This window comes from Colletotrichum orchidophilum, assembly GCF_001831195.1.
Source record: "Colletotrichum orchidophilum strain IMI 309357 chromosome Unknown Scaffold_30.1, whole genome shotgun sequence".
NCBI classification, from domain to species: Eukaryota; Fungi; Ascomycota; class Sordariomycetes; order Glomerellales; family Glomerellaceae; genus Colletotrichum; species Colletotrichum orchidophilum.
Window position 1 is genome coordinate 310,731 of NW_019172986.1, and position 18,455 is coordinate 329,185.

The window sequence follows — 18,455 nt, forward strand, 5'->3', positions numbered from 1 at the left end:
GACCATGTGGGCGTCGGTCTTGGGCCGCTATCTGGCTGTTCTCAGAATAAATAAATGTACTATCTCATTATAGCAACTCATATATTCAAGTAAAGTCTAACACGTATTCGTGAGGGCAGTATCGTTGCCACAAGGTGCTCAGTTCCGGCTCCTGCGATCGTGAGGAACCATCAACAGACCAACAACAGCACCCTCATCCTTGTAAAACCTGTTTGAGTGCAGATTGATATTCCAAGTTTAGTTTTGCGGAAAATTTGAAGGCCCTAGATCATATCCTCGCGTGTTTTATCGTTCTGGATGTCTACGAGACCCCGCGGACGAAGAAGATGGGGCGGGATGTTTTTGCCAAGACTTCAGTATAAAGGAGTCTTTGATACACTTGATCATGGGTACCCAGTCGGTGTGTGGCGGGATTGAGGACAAACGCCTTCTGATTTCAGATATTGCGCCAAGACTCATTGGGTTAATGCCCATCTCGGAAGGATATCTTGCATCTAATTAGCTCAAGCTCCAACCCACTGAGAAATCAAATGGGCACGTATTCAAGTGCCAGTAGGATGCCTAACAATGTCTGCATGATGATGGGAAGACTGAGTGCTTTGGTAGCCAGCTGCGGAGGGCACGTACATGGATCATTAAATACGCAGAATCTTGAAAGTTTTCCCGTCAATACCAAGTTTCTGACTACGCGATGGACGATAGGAATGTCTAAAAACTCTCAGCAATCGAGCACTACAGTAATTAATCTCGCAATTTTGTGAGGTTTGGAACTCTATCAAGGGAATTTGATTCAGTTGTTTTGAAACACCAAGCAGGCTCACTGAAAAGAGGCTATATGTTGATCAATATTCATTAGATCCAATCATGCTAAGGAACTCAACCTGATGGCGAAGATCGAATTTTCACTTGTGCTAGATGAGATAGACCCAGGAGAATTTCTCCTCTAATATTAACTCTAAATTATTGTCCAAATTCGATGATGCCATCAAGTAATAACCCCTGAGTGTACTTTTGTAGAGTACCTCGGAGAAAGTAGCTCAAGAACTCTACCTGGACAAGTTCAAATATTCTCGACGATATTCGAGATTCTGGAAGCTCGATAGCCCCGAAACCATAGAACTGAACAAGCTCGATCGGCTGAACTAAGTGTTTGGGGCTTGTGAGAGCGTCTCCGTAGCTGAATTAATGGGCTCAGAAGGCTAGATGATTATGGATACCAGCTCCTCATGCACAGCTTCCATCCTAAAATTCCCAATGGCTTGACCCCAGCGACTCGAAGGGGCATAACAGCGGCGTGTACACAAAATAGTTAATGGGCCCTGTGGATGTTTGAAATTTCGATCGCTAAGTGGGAAGGAGGGCGGGCGATCGACAAAGTTGACTCAAGCACTCAATCAAGAGGTGTAGTCAAGACCGCCTTAGATTGCCAGCTCATCTGGCAGTCGTATTGCAAGTGCTTTTGGTGTTACACGGAGATTTCCGCTTGCTGTGCGTGACATTTCAATTCTTGTTCTGGCATATCTATATGAACAATTTATCTGTCAATTGTTTGAAAAGATGTCGCAGCGCCACATGTGGCGCCGCCCACATGCAGTATATTGCCACCGGACACCGCTTACCATGGAATGACCGCTCCGTGGGTTCGCTCCGTACGGCGAATAAATCCGCGATCCCGTATAAGGGCTTCACTTAGCTTGATATAGCCACTTACTATTGTATATGCCTTACGCTCGATACCTCGCCTTTTGATAAAAGTTGAGATCTCCATTTTCCCCTTATCCAGGGGATTCAAATTTAAACCTCGCGTAAGAAATGTGGGCCTTTATATAAGTTCAGCAGCATACGCTGGTTCTCAGCCCAAGCTTCATTAATTCTCCTCGTCTTTATTCAATGATGCAAGTGCTCACTCAGTGAAGTAGTGATGTCAAATTTCTAAGGGCTTCAAACCCCTCAGAAGCATTGGTGAAAGACTAGCGGAACTGAAGGACTCTATGGAACACCGGAAATTGCGAAAAACGTCGGGTTTCCAGGACCACCCTGCCTCAACATCATTCGTCTACAAGCCGAACCTTTCGGTAAGGATCACTTCAGCCTTGGAGGCGTCTTCGCTAAATCAGATATCATGTGGCTAGGCAAGCACTGGTGGATTGTTGGTGTTGTACGCACGAGATGTTGGCGGCGGTGTACTTAGTACAACTGCTAGGCTTGGAATGTAATCACAATGTCTCTTTTGACCATTGTAATGTCATGATGCACCTTTCGGGTGAGCTATTATGCACTTTGGAAGCCTTTGCGAGGGAGACTTTTGTTTTAAGCCCAGTCAAGTCAAGGTTACTGGGACCTGCCTAATAGCACCGCGTTCTCGCGTCGTTTGCAAGACTGACTTCGCGGATCACCATGGCATGCGTATCCTTACTTCTTGCCGCATTCCAAGTTGGCATTTAGTGACTGTAGAGAGAAACCTTAGGTAGTCCTTCATTGCGTTTGAGTGCCAGACCAGGGCTATGGAGTTATGGAACCAACGCGTATCAATAACATCCCCTGAGGTCAAAACTAGGGGGCATCCGTCGAGCAGCCCGATGGCCAAACATAGGTTCTTGGAAGCACTAGGAAAGATCCATCGAAATAGAGGTAGATTAGCGGGGCAGGCACAGTTCTAGGGCAATGAGGTATCGGTGCAATCGGAGCCCCTAAAGCAGACTAGAACATAAAGTCGTGCCCTATTTAAGTTAATCAGCCCCGGCAGATAACGCTTGTATCAATCCCGAGGTCACATATATGCGTCTGGAGTAGATATCTACCGTGGCACTGCCCGAGAAATCAGTCCGCATGCGACCTTGAATACGAGAATTTTGACAGGATGGATTGGAGCATTCATTGTGCGACGGGCTCACAAGCCTTGATCCCATAAGAATTGGGCATTTAGTGCAGGAGTTACGAGAGCCAAGCTGTGAATATGCTTCTAGTCCACATATGAGAGCCTGGCGAAAGTAATTATGCATAAAGTGGGCCAGAGGGAGATTATTATGATCGCATATAAACTTTTTGGCTGGTAGAGTTTACATTACCAGTCGACCTCCGCACTAATTTGTTGTCATAATGGGACGAGAGATCAAAGAGAGTGACGGGGAACTTAGCGAGTGTCCGCGGTCCATCGGCACGTGGAGAAGAAACACGATGGTAAAGTCACTTTCTGAGTCGTTCGAATATCCAAAAGCTTGCTGTCAGCCGATCTCATTGACTCTTGACTAGTATTTAAAGCCAGTCTTCCGTCGTCAATTCATCCAGGAAACAACCCCATCCTCGGTCAACACCTTGAATAAACCACAACCAAGACGAGAATTCTCGCCTCATTCGTTTAAATTTTCAAGATCGCCAACTTCTTCCTCTCTACCCTTAATGCTGCCACGGCTGTGTCTGGCTTCTCAGTTGCGAAGCAAGGGGTCAGGTCCATGATGGCTGCTGGTGCCGCCGAGTGGACCATTGAGGGCTTCACCCTTACCTGCAATGCCGGACTCATGCCCTTTTTTGTCACCGACCAGGGACTTATTATCTGGTCCGCCTACACCGAAAAATATCTGGCCAATGGCCAGGCAATCAACCCCGACCAGAGCTATGCAACCCAAAAGTTGCCTTTGAGGGTGAAATGCTTTGATAGAGAGAATGGGAAGCAGCGTCCGTCACCCTGCTACAATTAAAAAGAGCATCAAAAGATGAGTTATGACGATATTGTAGTATAATCATAAGTCTCAATTGGCAATATCAAATATCTTTGAGATGTCCCACAAGAAATACAAAATCTCCATGCTTGGTCCAAAGTTCCTTCTGCATCGTTGAATAATGATGTTGGCATGAAGGAAATTGACTTCGTCGCCCCTCAGAGATCTAACAAGTCCAAGCGAGGTGCCCTTCCAAACATATTGACACGATATACTAGCATCAACATACCTAAGGTAGGTTCGGTTGTCAATGTTCAAAATCAAAAAGCTTCGCAACTCATGGCCGCTGCATGTGTCCGCTGATTCGCAGGCCAGAACCATAAAGTGGGGCCCCCCGGGACCTAGAACGCCCAAAGACTTTGGCTTTCGCCGCGATTTTTGCTTGGGGTGGATTTTCTGCACGTTTTGTATCCGTAGTCCGTTCAGTTTGATGGAACAGACCAGGCATGAATTTGAATAGTCTGTGCACGAAACTCTCAACTGAGACACCGAAGCAGATTGAAATATTTGATTCAGACAGCATTTTAACACGGTATAAGCAGGTCTCTTATTCTTCCTCCTGTTGCAGATCAGAGCGTAAAACCCTCGAACAATAAGTGCAGTGATCAATAAAGAACAAAGTGTGCACGAGTCTGACTCGGTCGGTGAGATGTTCCTTCAGACTATGGCCCATAGATTCCAGTATGCATGGAACATTGCTTCCGGTTGGTCCCAGTTGACGAACCTAAAGATCCTTTCCACGTAAAGCGCACACAGGAAGCCGCTTTGGGTTCGAACAGTAGTACTACCACTCTTTGTGATCTTGGTTTGATGCCGAGTCAACTCCAATGAGGTATTAGATGACAGGAGCTCATGTTGATTATGGTCTGACTTACAGTAACAAATAAAGCATTGATGTTTAATACCCTCAATACTTAGTAATGGACGGAATCGAGGAACTCAATAGCAGGCTCGGCAGCGGCCTCTGCCTCCTTCTTGTAGTGGACTGATTCGACGAATGAAATGGCTGGCTTAGCGTCCGCCTCAGGGGAACGCTTGTAGTGGACAGACTCCAGGAAGCTGATCGCAGGCTTGGCATCTGCCTCGGCTTCGGGACTTCGCTTATAATGAACCGAATCAAGAAACTCAATGGCAGGTGCCGCTTCTGCTTCGGCGTTGGGAGACTTCTTGTAATGAGTAGATTCCAGGAAAGAAATGCTGGCCTCGCGTTTATCCTCATTCAGAACGCCGGTAGGGGCAGCAATAATCAAAGAGGCTCCCCCGAGGAGCAGAATGACGGAAAGCTTCATTATGACTGTGTTGCTAAAAGTAATGAGAATTGATGGTCTGACTTAGAAATTGGGACGCGGCAACCCTCTCTCTTTATAGATTCGTCCTTACGATGTAGGTAATGCCTATTTGAAAACATATTCCTATCTTTGCATGTACTTAACTACCAAAGATGAGGTAAGAAGACATGTTCATCACGTTCATCACTGCAATCTAAACCGGAATGGGGACTTACGCAAGCTGACTCTAGATAAGTGAACGCTCTCGTTATCTGTCCCAGTCGCATTTGATGATTGATTGCTCAACATTGACATGGGTTTGCCCCACTTGAACTGGAACTTCTGCTGTGGACCCTGCAGGGTTTTGAATGGTGGTTGACAATCATTATGAGTCTTTTCGAAGAGCAGGTGTTGTTAAAGTTACCACATGCCGACGTCTGGGGCCCGGTGGTTGATCAAAATGAACGGAACGGTCCATGATGAGTCAGTTTGGCAGCGTCAAAGGTCGACTTTGTGCATAGACTCAGTCGAAAGACCCTGCTTCAGTAAATGCGGGTTCAATGCTGAGCTTGGTGGCTGGGCAGATGGTCGAGCTCAGTTCATCTTAGCTCTCTACTGGAGAAATAATCTTTTGGGTATCCTTATTAGCTGCTGAACTTACCTGAGCAAACTTGGTCAGCTGCGTGTTCAAACTCGAAGTGGTAGAGTCGCGTTGAAGGAGGAAACAAGCTTGGGAAGTCGGCTGACTAGACGAATGTGGAAGGTCAATCACTCGGTCCTTACTACTGACTCGTTGAAGTTTCCCACAGTTCTCGAAACTGAGCAATGCCCTCACTGTATCCGTAGTGGACTATTTTGCCCCATAGATGATCGAGGTCACCTTGTCAATGGCGAGTCATGACCGTAAGGAACCCCTCGCCTCTAACTTCATATCAGAGATAAAGGCAGAGATAACAACCGAGTCGCGGATTCTATGGGCGACTGCGAGTCCGAGGAGAGCATTTCGACGCTTTTATTATTTCACATTCGTCGCACTTTGATCTTTGATCTCGAGGACGATTGATTCCAATGATGTTCGGCATGTTGGGCCAGTTTGGCCGAGGACGAGACCACGATGCGGAGACAGAAGGGTTCATCTTAAACGAAGAGAGCACGCAAATGCGTGTCAAAAGAAGCAGGACGTCATTTGAAAACTTTCAAGTTCCCTTCTTTTGGATTAATTGTCTATTTCTTGGGTTGTCAGCTTGGCTCCACTTCAATCCAAAAACACCATCTGACTTGGAGTGTGTCAGAAAGCTCAGCGTTCTGTGTAAGTCAAACGTCGCAATGCCGGTGAAATTTTGAAAGTTTATTGGCTCATGAAATCGACAGCACCAGTCCAAGATGCTTTAGAATACGAAGACGTTCAGTTCGACAATGATTTCTGGAAGCCAAGCCCTTACAAGGGAAAGCCGACCCCAGACCTAGAAGCAAGATGGAAGGATTTGTGGTATTGTGAGTTGCTATCCTGGATGTATTCGTACCAGCTGCTAATGCATGTTTGATAGATGGCTCGTTTGATCTATCAGAAACTTACTTGCCAGCTTTGAATAAGACATCAGTTGCTGCCGGCGGTGATTCTTGGGCACGCACAAAACCCGGCTATCTCCTAGCTGGTCTCGAGGTCTTCCATAATCTTCACTGCTTGAATCTTGTACGTCAGTTCGTGCACAAAAGCGACTTCGATTACAGTAACGATCCGGCCTTTCATGGTGACGAGGATCTCGTCCTTGCCGTAAGCTGTTCCAATTTCAGAGTCGTGAGCTCAATTCTGCATTGAGCTACGTGATAGTTCCCTAGCAGTTTGAAAAACAAAGCTGATCATTCTAGCACGTCGATCACTGTATTGAGGCATTACGCATACGTCTACAGTGCTCTGCCGATGTAACCCCATTTTTGCACACAAACGGCTCTCGGGGCATACAGCCAGATTTCAATTCTCAGCACAGGTGCCCCAAGTATGACCGTATCATTGATTGGGCGAAAGAAAGGCAGATTATGGTAGATGCCCAGGAGCCACATGGAGAAAGCTAGTGACTGGTGATGGATGTGGGTTTTTAGGATAAACTGGTCCAACTGGCATCCTTGCTAGGTTCTCATGTAGCGGACTGCGAGTCAAAAAAAAGGAATCTAGCTATGATACGTACTTTCAACGCGTGGGAAATTCAAAAATGAGCAAGTCCGTATCAACAGCTGAGTTGGCTTAGCCTACCAAACCTCCTTAATTTTGTAGCGGACTCAAAGAAGGAATTTCGGCACTAGCATCATAACCAAAATACCGACCAGTCAAATTATTAATCATCTTGTCAGAATTCTGTCAACGATAGCTTGATGTAAAATTGTTGTAAAAAATTGTCTCCGCGTCAAGCCAATATTGACAGCAATTGCTTTAGAAACAACGCGAAGTAACTCCCGTTGCCTGCTTTCCTGCGCGTTACCAATTGCGAGCAAGATTTACTCTGAAATAATTCAAAACCACCATTTGCTTGCAAGCGCAATGCTTTGATTGCCGTGCGCCATTTAATGAGAACACTTCCCGACTGACCATTTGCCACGTCTCCGTCTCGGTTTCTTCTGGTCTTATACCACACTCTCCTCAATACAACCCAACTAGAATGTCACCACGGACGCGAGCAGTCAGGTGAACCTCAGCTTCAAGGTCCAACTTGATGCCAACCATCAAAGCAGCTTTGGTCAACTTCCCATTCTCATCGACAGGACCCCGCAGTAGGTTGCCTAAAATAACGTTAGTGAAAAGAAAATACAGTACCAAAGTATATCACAGGCTTACCAACAGGGCCGTTAGCGGTGCCAGACAGGTTGGGCATCGGTACAGGCAGGCCTGGTGCGGGCATATTTCCCCTCGCACCTGTATTGGCTGGAGCGTAGGACGTGGGATAGGCGGGTGCACGGGACTGCTCCTCTGCGGTTGTCTTTGCCCTGGATTCATCGTGAAGGTCAGATATCGAAGGAATCAGCAGGTAGCAGGTCCAAACTTACGGGGAAGACATTGTGGTTAGATATCTGACAACTTGATCTTGCAAAGAATGATGGAGCTCTTCGGGTGAGCTTGTTTCGTTGACTGGTTCAGAGTTGAGAAGTCCACGTTCTTTCAAGAATTGTTCTGAAAGTGAGTGAATAGCTAGGGCCGAACTGGTGACTTGGGATTTTGTAGGAGCTTCTGCCGTGGGTTTCTCGCCAATTGACGAAAGCGAGCCTCGTTTTGGATTGTGGCGTTTATGGCCTGGGTCGTCAGATTGTTGTTCCTGTGGGAGTGACTGGGCACGGGAGCGATTGGCGGGTGAAAGATTATCTGTTGCGACTCGGATGGGGATTTTGAAAGAAAGCGATCTTCTGAGGGCTCCTGGCACAGCAGAATTGTCTTCAAATGGCTTGACAGGGGGTTCTGCCGGGACTGCAGTAGCAGAGATGCGCTTTGCTGAGGTGCTTAAAGATCGCGGAGCGTGACTTGGCCTCCTTGGCACAAGTGGTGGTTGCTGCTGTTGGGACTCAAGTTTCGTTGATATCGTGGCGATGGGGGAACCTGTTCCCGCTGGCTTATTTGTAGTGTTAATCGCGGTGCTCTGTGACTTGGATTGAGATGAGGCCTGGTTAGCCATCTTGGAGGGGGAGCATGGTGAGCTTTAAGCTTCGATCCCTCGGCTGACAGAACCCAGTATAGTTATTTGATGCTAGCCCTCTTCTCCGTCTATGCATCTTGGATTACATTTGCTGCAGAACCAGCGCTGATTTGGGGAGCAAACTGACATCGTCTGATGTCGAAACCAGCCGCTCGGATTGTATCTTGCGTCGTGTTTTGTCAATCTGGGCTAGAACGCGTCGGTCAACGCTGCTCGGTCATGCGGATCCGCGCCCGTGTTTCCAGAACATCTGAAAAATGGTTAGCATGGTACGATGTGGGTGAGTCGATAGAACGTTTGTGGGTTGGGTCGGGGCTCGTCTTTGTCTCAGGACGTTTTTATTGGAGCTTTGACAAGGGTCCTGCAGCCACCAGACCCTTGCAAGAACCCTTATCCCGTAGAGTTCCAACCACATCAATCAGGGACAACCAGGCATCACCGAAGATCTGCAACATGGAATCGGGTCTGACATCTCTGAATCAGACCAAAGAATGCCGTCTTCTGTGAGAGGCTGTTGCATAGCTCCACATGTATCAGCCGATGATCCCCAATCTTTTTTCCAACGTCTCTTCTGATCTTTCGAGGTTTCGAAGTCTGAAACTCACCAAGCAGCATTCTGACTTATGGGGTTGAATCGAATGATTTTGGATACTGTTGCTTCCATGTTATCATCAAAGGCCTGACATAAGGGGAGATATGATTACCCTTTCACCCGTCCGTCCGCGCGAAAGGGACACGTTGTTAGGACTGGCGGGGAGCGCCGCATCTTGCCTCCTTCCCTTCCCAGATGCATTGATTCTGGCATCCTACTACAAGCTATTCATCCAGCATTCTATTAATCTTCAAGTCGCGTTGTACTTCTCTAGATATTTAAGACAGGCAAGGGTGGAGATGGCACTCTCACTCCTCATCAGCTTCGGCACTGCCGTGGGCGCTTCTGAAGGTATCAAGGCTTCCATGGCCAAGTCACGTCGAGAGGAGCACCGAAGTAGAAAGAACAACCTCATAGTGCATTGCCCCAAGTCGTCAGAATTCAGCCCTTACCTTGAAGGACGACAAGTGGTACTATCCGGTGACAGAGTAAGCTCTTGCCATTGTGTTGCATGACACAAACACACAGACTCTGACAACGACCGCACAGCTCTTTATCGACACTGGTACGGCTCACAATATCCCATTCGGTCACCCATTTGAAGGTTACTATCTTCCATATCCGGATTCTCGCTTCTCGGGACTGGTGAGCACTATCACTCATGAGGCACCCATCATGAATTGGATCTTCGTCGACCCAGTCACTTTTCAGTTCCGCTTTGGTAATCGTGCCATGGCTGACGGTAATGTGACCGGGCCGTGGGATTGCACTCGGCAAGATCGTCGCCTCACATTCTGTGGATGGGAAGGCTTTTGCGCAGTCTTGGAAGATAGCGGTATATGGGGGTTGTATTTTGACTGCAACGGTGATGGTCTACGGCAAAAGTTGGGCGATGAGGGTCGCGTAGTCATTGAAATCGAGCTGATAAGACGGGAGATGAGAACTACTAGGCCGGACTACATCGATCTTGAGAAAGAAAAGAAAGATCAGGCAGAGTCAATAACACCACAGCCGGCAAGAGCCGAAGAAGGCTCAACATGTGGACCTGATCGCCCGGGGACAGAGGTCAAAAAGGAAGAAGTATTCAGGGAATCGCAATCGGGCAAGGATAACGCTAAAGCCTTGCCTGCCTATGATTGGATCTCACATGGAATGGGAAACAATGTATGATCTCGAGAAGAATGGCATATCAGCTTCGTAGGCAAATATGGTTGTCGCAGCTTTTCCTTGTGTCAAGGTCTCTACGGAATTTATTGCGTTACATGTGGAGGTAATGAATGCCAGCTATATTTGATGTCACAGATCCAAACATTACCCAGTTCGTGTGAGGCGATTCACATAAGTCGGCATGGTTCTTATGGCTTGCTTGGATTTTCGGACGAACTGAGATGTGCAAAAATAAGGAATGTTTCGGACAGGGCCCCTGGTACTCTTGTCCTTCAAGATAAGCGAACGACACACGCCAGGGATAAGGCCATGGAAGTGATATTTGAAAGAAGGTTTGCATTAGACAGCTTAAGATGTAGTGCGATAGCCCAAACGACGACTAGGATCTTGTCACAGGGACCGCTGCTTTTCTATGTTGTCTGTAGTTATCCAAGTTTAGAGGGCAATTTAGAACACCTGAATTGATACCTGATTGCTGGTATTTACATGTATTTACGAAACATTCTAACATCCACTCGAGGATGCTATCTTTGTCTTGATTACTGATTTAGCCGAGAAATGAGATGACTAACGGAGGCAGGAGCGAGAAGGAAGTCGTTGTTATCATGCCAAGGAAATAGTGGTTTCATTCTACCGCACGTTGACTTAGGTTGTCTAGTGGAAGCAATAGTGAGTAGATCAAGATAGAGCGCCAACCGCTTGGACCTCGACCATCCAGGCCAAGCTCGGAGTCTCCCAATAAATGAGACAGATTTCAACATTGCAAAAGTTTCAATTTTCCAACTCTTACATTACATGAATTCTTGACCATAGATGTTTCTAGGATCGTTGCTTCAAGCATTGCTCAATAGAGTTTTGCTCCCCTGGCGGTGGTTGTTGGCCGTCCCAAGATCGTTCCACTATTTACCGGTTTAGGTTAACAAGACCGACACTCCCACCACGCCTACTGCCCCAAAGTCAACGCCGCTAATTGCCCTACCTTTAATTACGGTGCTTATACTGATTACATTACTTTCAATAGCCTTACTTGCCCTACTGTGACTTGCCTTGATATTGTTACAACGGTTATAGTAATTACGATAATTGCGATGCTCTTGATTACAATATTTCAATACAACAGCAAAGTTGAGGATAAGTAGACAACCTCCCAGATAGTAAAACTCGCTCGATAATAGCGAATTAATGCCAATTCCAATGTACTGGGCTTGAGGGACTCGTACGTCATAAGTGAATTTTTTTTTTTCACATCCGCGTAGTTCATAAGAATAAGTAACTATAGAGAATCTCGCGAAGCAAAGCTCAAACACACCACTAGACCTTGTTCTGCAATAAGCCTTTTCAGACTGTCCGAATGCCGAGCAACTGACGGTGGGCTTCTTGACTGTAGGCTAGATTTTGCTGAAAATTCCGCCGATTTTCTCCAAAGTAGCCTTTCTCGCAAGAGAGAAGGATAGCAGAATCTTGGCTGCTTGTGGGCTGAGATTACCGGCGGCAATGATGCCCACAGCCTTGTGGTCTTCGCTGTCGACAACCTCCCCAGAAAGAACTCTTGACGACTGAACGACAATGATGCCCTTTAGACGCGCTTCTGCAAATGCCTTTTCCTCTCCCGGAGTTCCTAATCCTGGTGCAAAGCCCGCAGATACAATGCCCTTCACCCCCCGTTTGATCGATTCCTTGACCTGCGTGCCATCATTGCCAGCGGAGCTGTACACAATGTCAACCTTTGGAAGGTGCTTGAGCATATCCATCCTAAAACCCAAATCTTCGGGAAGCAATGGATCCTGGTCGAAGCTGACTTTGTCGTCATTAACAGTGCCGATTGGTTTTGAATCTGGTGATTTGAAGGCATCGAGATTCCCGGTGTGAGTTTTCGTAACATATCGGGGCAGGTGTATCTCCTTGTTGAATACCACAAGAACACCTGGGGACTTTTTGTACGTGCGGGCACCGACGCGAAATGCAGCAGTAAGATTGGCCTCTGCATCAGAAGATTCCCCATTGAACGGGCGCATGGACCCCGTGATGATTACTGGTATCCTCAGTCTCAAAACCAGAGACAGAGTGAACGCAGTTTCTTCAAGGCTTGCTGTTCCATGGCTGATGACAATGGCACGGACTCTTGCATCTTGAGATAATTCTTCGCAACGTTCAGCAATCTTGTGCCAAGTTTCAGAAGTGATCGCAGTGCTGTCGAGAGGTTCAACACCCTCAACTTGGATCTCCATACCGAGGTCGTCTGCGAGTTCCTCCACGTGGAGCTCCCGGCGGAGTTCAGAGATGCCGGCGTACTCTCCGTGTCCTTTTGAGCCGTAGTCTAGGTCGGATTTGTTGAAGGCTCTTGTGCCGATAGTGCCGCCCGTTGGAATGAATGCAATTATGTTGGCTGTCATTGTGATGGTCTCGGACATTTTGTTGACGAGAGTAAAGTAGTAAGGGGATGATTGCCTTGAGCTGGTTGAAATTCAATGTAAGCTTCTTCAAATCCAGGAGGATATCGAGAGATGAGGTCAAATTTATAGTTGGATTCACCTTGAACCAAACATATGTGAGTCTTTCTGTTCGTGCTTAGATCATAGATCATTTGTGTCACTACGTAGTGGGTGATTCACCAGACAGGAAGTGCTGTTCAACCAAGTTCTTTCACTCACTTTCAGATGTCGATTCAGGTGGGTGCAAACTAAAGTCGGTAGATACTGCAGTGCGGTGAGGTTGTTGAAGAAGAAAAAGCAGATGATCTCGCGAACAACTGATGGAGGATCAACGCCTAGAGAACAAATTTCGGCACAACAGTCTTAAAGGCTGGCCGGGTCTTGCATCCTTTGGAACAAAACAAGATAAATCAAATGTCATTTCCAAGGGAGCGCGGCAGTGAAGGTTGGTTTGCGAACGAATGCTAGCCCGGGTGAAACAGCCCCTCTAACCGCCTGTGGTGGGTTGGAAGCGCTGATACGCACCCCCAAAGAGCATTGCTTTGCCTGAAAACACAGTGGCACTCTAGTGTAGTCGATATAATTATAACTATAGCCGTCGGTGAAGGGCTTCTTACTCCATTGTGAAAGCTATCGGGGAGGTGACGCCATTAAAGCCTTCGCAACGTTGAATATATTACAAGCTAGGCTAGATTTATTTTAGCGCCTGACCACTCCCTTTAGGCGAACAAGAAACCCCAGTCGATCGTGTTTAGTAAACACAATATCTCCTAATCGCAGGGAACAGATTGCCCTGCTGCTTTGTCTTGAACCACTAGCGGCGGGACAGGTAGATGACTAGGGACAGATGAAGTGGACAAGGATGAAAGCTCGTGAACAGCTCCTCATTAGTCGTGGAAAGGCTGGGCTGTCCTTTGCTGAGGTACCTAAGTATACCTATGTGTCGATTTTACTTGAGGGCTGGGTGTTTGAGGTGGCGCCAATAGGCTTGACACAACAGTGCCTTCCACCTAAACATACTGATTGTGTGTCTGTCTCATCGTCTGAAAACGCCGGGCAACTGATTGCCTGCAACTAAGCCATAAATTTGATTGTGGTCACTCCTCTTTTCCATCTTGATTGTCGTACCTTCCCAATCGTCCAAGCGGGCTCACCATGAAGACGTCCTCCCATCTACCGCTTGCAGCTTTCCCGTCCCAGTCGCCGCCGCTATATAAAGGCAAACGAAGTTTGCCCGTGCAGTGCTCATCGATGAAGCGGCAGACCTTCTGCATGTCGCCGACAGTGAAGTCGTCCATGAACCATAGCATCGTACGGGGAACATCTGCAGGGCTGAGGCGCTGGGCCTCGATTGATGTGGCTGGCTCAACAGAGGATCCTCGGGTGCTCTTCCGCCGGAGAAGAGGCTTTGTCGGCGCAGGGGACGCGCCGGTATTTGTGAGCTCATCCATAGTGGCCCGGGATTGTTTCCGAACTGAAGTGGTGGGCCTAGGCGTTGTCTGTGATTGAGAGACGTCTGGAGGGAGTTGCGGCTGTCGACGCTTTGATGCTGAGGATCTGGGCAAAGATCCTTTCGTGGCGGGAGTCGAATCATGCCTGGATGCTACGGGGATGATTAGCGAGGAATACATCAACCGTCATCAGTTGCGATAAAGAAGGACTTACGTCGTCGGCGTTTTTCGCTGGGAATTTCAGGCTGCTCGACTAGACTGTCTCTCTTCCTCTTGGCCGAGTGCCTGGCGGACGCAGGAGTTGCGACAAGAGGCTTGGTCTCATTTGATTCTTCCACGTCGCCGTTCCCCTCCGCTCGTGCCATGGGTCCAAGAAGCGCAGCATCCACACTCTCATCGTTTACGTAGCCGCAGTAATCTGTCAGAACATCCGGCGCATCGGCACGCATCTTCACAGCTGGCTCCCAAGAGACGTCCTCCCCCTCGTTTGTATATCCAAGCCATTGCACCAGTACTTGCCATTGCCCTCGAACGCGACGGTGTCGTAGCAGCCGGAAGGGGTGGTAAAGCTCTCCAATCCCTAGGACGTCTTGACGCGTCTTACCCCGAAAGCTAGCCCAGTAGTCGTATAGTAAAGTCGGCCGATGCTCCTGGACATCCCATTCGGAGACATCTAAGCGGGAGCCTTTGACGAGGACAGTGAGGGTCACAAGCGCGGTATCGGGATCGAGGGTATGCGCAACAATTTTACTTATCGCGACATAGGGGAAGTCTGCAAAGTATTTGGGACGTTAACGAGGGCGCATCAAGTTGGACATTGGGAGACATTTGATGACGGGATAAGAGGAAAGCATGATTGAACCAGTAGAGAGTTTGGCGATATACAATTGCTCTTACCTTGCTGAGCAAGCTTAGACGAGGGTCTACCTCGAGGCATAGGTACGGGCGTAGGAAAAATACACCTAACGAGGGAAGGGACGTGCAAACAATGGAGTCGTAACGAGCGAGCAAGCAAGCAAGATGCTGCGGGAAAGTTGAGCTGCCTTTGAATTGATCGCGTGTGGGACGCGTTCGCGTCGGGTCGAGTAGAGGTAGGTAGCACTGCGTCAGTGGTTTTTTTTTTCTGGGTCCGGGGGCCCAGCTCCGACGTGGGCCTGTCTCTTTGGTTGGCACCCGACCTCCCCGGCCGCCTGTGGATTCTCCCACACCACCAGTCCAGTACGGATACGATGCCTCACTTCACAACTGGAAATTTGTCTGGCTCGGCACGGACACGGGGGCTGTTCACGGCATGGTACCGGGATGGCGGTGTCGCGAAGGAGGCACCCTACCTATAGGCTCCGGAGCTGCACTGGCCCAGGAATAAAGCAATCCCGAGGCATCGTCGCACGTACTTAGGCTGGAGGTGAGATCAGCTTGTGTGGACGGCGTCTCATTGGGTTTTGGCGAACTTGGAAAGACGGCACCGTCTCACAAACATGCCTCCCTGGACTACCTTAGGTAGTAGGCATCCTGCGGGTACGACAATAAGTACGTAGTTCTACTTTTATCTACCATAAAATCGAAGCTTTAATTGCCGTTGTGGTTGCATTCTGTGTGTGCAGGTTCTGTCTATAATGCTCGTCTAGTCAGTCTATCATCTATGTAGTCTCTATTGTCTATTCGTGAAGAATCTCGTGTCTCATCTTCATGCCCATGCTCGTGATGTTTAGTGGGCTAGGCCCATTCAATTCGGAGAAGCTTGTAGCCACTCTCATCCCCTCGTCCGACTCCGCTGCGTTTCTGCAGTTCTTCCGATTGCAGGATGGCAAGTCTTTTGCCGTCTGAGCGCTTGAGACCATTGTTGGCCCTAAAAGCAGACTCGACGCTGTCGCTGACGCCGTTGAATCGGCCGTTTCGCCGCACTGTGACAAGAAGCCAAAAAATGCCAGAGTCCCCGAGCAAGCAAGTCGCACAGTCACGCAGCCAGATGGCATGCTCCGGTGCGTAGACGACGTCTGTCGCGATGATGATGTCGGCCGGAACATCGAGCGGTGCGTCCAGCACAGGCGCAGCCCAGTCGAGGGTAGTGGTCTGTACGTGGCATGGCTCAGCAGGCGGAAAGTTGAGAGCGACATTGGACCGCAGGTTTTCGAGCACGGCCGGATGGTAGTCAGTAGCAACAATGGTTGGACTCGATGCTCCCAGGTGAGGCAGCATGTTGCCAAGCATGAGACTGACAAGCCCCGTACCGGCACCAAGCTCGATGACGCGTGGCGAAAGACCCAGTCGAGGTTGTGTCAGACCAAAACGCTCCGGCGAGGAGCACATAATCTCGGACAAGACGATGGAGGCGCCCCAGCTCTGGAGACCGACATCGTCAGGGTCAGCCGAGTTCGTACCTGCCAGCCTATCGTTGAGTCGGACGGTGACGGGCACGCTCGCTGGCGGTGTTCCTGAAAGCGAGAGCTGGAAAGCGAAATCGCGCGTGAAATCCTGATCCTTTGCATCCGAGGCATCGTCGTCTCGAGGTGCGGCGAAGAAAGATTCGAGGATACAAGAAGCCTGGTCTAGAGCGTGTTGACAAGCTTCGTCGGATTCAAAGCAGGGGAGGGCCTCGGCTCTGGCGATGAAGCCAGTCAACCAGCGCTCGGCAAAATTGCGCTCAAAGACGTCGACTTTGAGGGCTGCAACATGATGGTCGACGCCGTCAATCTCTTCATGATCATCGTCTGTCTCTGACACATAGCCAGAGTCAGCGAGAGATGTCTCATGGTGAAGAAAATTTTGAGTTTCGGGGGTAAGCTGGAAGGCGACGGACACGGCCAAGGGGCAGTAGATTCTTGACAGGTTCTGTAGGGCAGCGGCGACATCGGCTTCGGTGAGCTGGGCCAGAGTGCGCAAGGGCGGAAGGCTGCTGGAGGGCGGCAGCGGATGCGCAGCGTGCCCCATGGGACGCGACTCGCCTCACTGCGCGGAGTTTGCGAATGGGGGTTGTGCTCGATGGTAACTCATGGGAGGTCAAAAGCACGCACGAGGGGGTTTGGGTTCTGATGTGAAATGGAATACCCATTGAAATGAGTGATGCGATGGAGCTTGCAGACTCAATCTACACTAAGAGGGATAAAGCAAAAAACTGCGGGGGGCTGTGAGTCTCTTATCTTAGCGTGTCTGACACAGACACGGTGGACCCGCCTGCCTTTGCCTTAATGAGGGCATCGTGAAAACTTTTGCAACTTTTGGTAAGGTGGCCCTACCCTTGACCCTTGGTTGATGGGTTGGGTCGCGGGGTGGCACCGTGACACGGGCAGGCAGGCGGGTGCTGGCTGGCGACACGTCCGGGACCCCGCGGTCCAACCAGGCCGATTCCGGCCGCAGTCCACTTGCGTTTGGGAACTGCAGGACATTAGGTTGGTAGTGTAAGTAATTGCGAACAATGCTGTCGTTTATCCGTAGATGTCCTGGTATTCCTGACCCCTCGGAGAAAAAAGAAGGGTTTTCGTGCTCCGCAAAAGTGTTCCAGTAAATCGGTCGCGCAAGGCGGCAAGCCACGAATGGGACTTGGGTTTCGTGGGGGTCAAGTTATCAACCCATCAGCAAGCAAATCGAAGGCGGCACCATGGCCACCACAGCCCCGCCCCGTAACCCCCCTATCCACCCTTGCCACCCCCTAATTACCACCTGTCTGTCGGTGACGAGTCAAAAGCGGACACCGCCCACTCATTCATTCGTCCCTCAGCCTGCACCGGCTGGCTACACCTGTCAATCCATCGTTGCCATTCAACCCAAGTTGTCGGCGCTTCCCCCTTCGCCAGTCTGTTCCTTTGTTCCACTGGACGAGTTCAAACAGTCTAGCTTACTGTCCGGTGAGGTTGCCCAGCCTGTCACAAGGCCTTTCATTCGAGGGTATCTGGCCTCTGTCGGCGGTAAATGTGTTGAACAACGGGGCCCTTGAAGATGAAGCGCGTCTGCTACATGGAGGCGCCTCTCAATTTATTTCTCTGCATCCCCTTGGTCACAGTCATCGATACTTTCCTTCATTCACCGCCCGGCGTCATTCGTCATAGATCTGGAAGCTACTATGGCATCCATGAGTGAAATATTGAAAGGTGAGTAGAAGCTTGTTTTTCATTTCGTTGATAAATAGTAGCTTGGTGAAGAGATGAT

At 49.0% G+C, this 18,455-nt stretch overlaps 6 protein-coding genes across 6 annotated transcripts; 1 reads left to right on the forward strand and 5 right to left on the reverse strand.

Annotated features, from left to right (window-relative positions):
* Positions 1 to 4,633: 4,633 nt before the first annotated feature.
* On the reverse strand, positions 4,634 to 5,008 carry CORC01_04594 (uncharacterized protein; the record flags this gene model as incomplete). The annotated part of the gene is made up of 1 exon (XM_022616241.1): positions 4,634 to 5,008. The coding sequence occupies one exon, from the start codon at positions 5,006 to 5,008 to the stop codon at positions 4,634 to 4,636; it is 375 nt and encodes a 124-aa protein (XP_022477330.1).
* A 1,627-nt stretch (positions 5,009 to 6,635) lies between these two features.
* CORC01_04595 (uncharacterized protein) lies at positions 6,636 to 8,037 on the reverse strand (the record flags this gene model as incomplete). Its single annotated transcript, XM_022616242.1, has 4 exons — positions 6,636 to 6,766; positions 7,649 to 7,762; positions 7,818 to 7,966; positions 8,027 to 8,037. 4 exons carry the CDS (start codon positions 8,035 to 8,037, stop codon positions 6,636 to 6,638), a joined length of 405 nt encoding a protein of 134 aa, XP_022477331.1.
* Positions 8,038 to 9,558: 1,521 nt separating this feature from the next.
* Positions 9,559 to 10,429, forward strand: CORC01_04596 (uncharacterized protein; the record flags this gene model as incomplete). The annotated part of the gene is made up of 2 exons (XM_022616243.1): positions 9,559 to 9,747; positions 9,809 to 10,429. The coding sequence occupies 2 exons, from the start codon at positions 9,559 to 9,561 to the stop codon at positions 10,427 to 10,429; spliced, it is 810 nt and encodes a 269-aa protein (XP_022477332.1).
* A 1,385-nt stretch (positions 10,430 to 11,814) lies between these two features.
* CORC01_04597 (asparaginase) lies at positions 11,815 to 12,837 on the reverse strand (the record flags this gene model as incomplete). The annotated part of the gene is made up of 1 exon (XM_022616244.1): positions 11,815 to 12,837. The coding sequence occupies one exon, from the start codon at positions 12,835 to 12,837 to the stop codon at positions 11,815 to 11,817; it is 1,023 nt and encodes a 340-aa protein (XP_022477333.1).
* A 1,118-nt stretch (positions 12,838 to 13,955) lies between these two features.
* CORC01_04598 (uncharacterized protein) lies at positions 13,956 to 15,246 on the reverse strand (the record flags this gene model as incomplete). The annotated part of the gene is made up of 3 exons (XM_022616245.1): positions 13,956 to 14,461; positions 14,524 to 15,081; positions 15,207 to 15,246. 3 exons carry the CDS (start codon positions 15,244 to 15,246, stop codon positions 13,956 to 13,958), a joined length of 1,104 nt encoding a protein of 367 aa, XP_022477334.1.
* Positions 15,247 to 16,025: 779 nt separating this feature from the next.
* Positions 16,026 to 17,240, reverse strand: CORC01_04599 (methyltransferase domain-containing protein; the record flags this gene model as incomplete). The annotated part of the gene is made up of 1 exon (XM_022616246.1): positions 16,026 to 17,240. The coding sequence occupies one exon, from the start codon at positions 17,238 to 17,240 to the stop codon at positions 16,026 to 16,028; it is 1,215 nt and encodes a 404-aa protein (XP_022477335.1).
* Between the last annotated feature and the right edge of the window lie 1,215 nt (positions 17,241 to 18,455).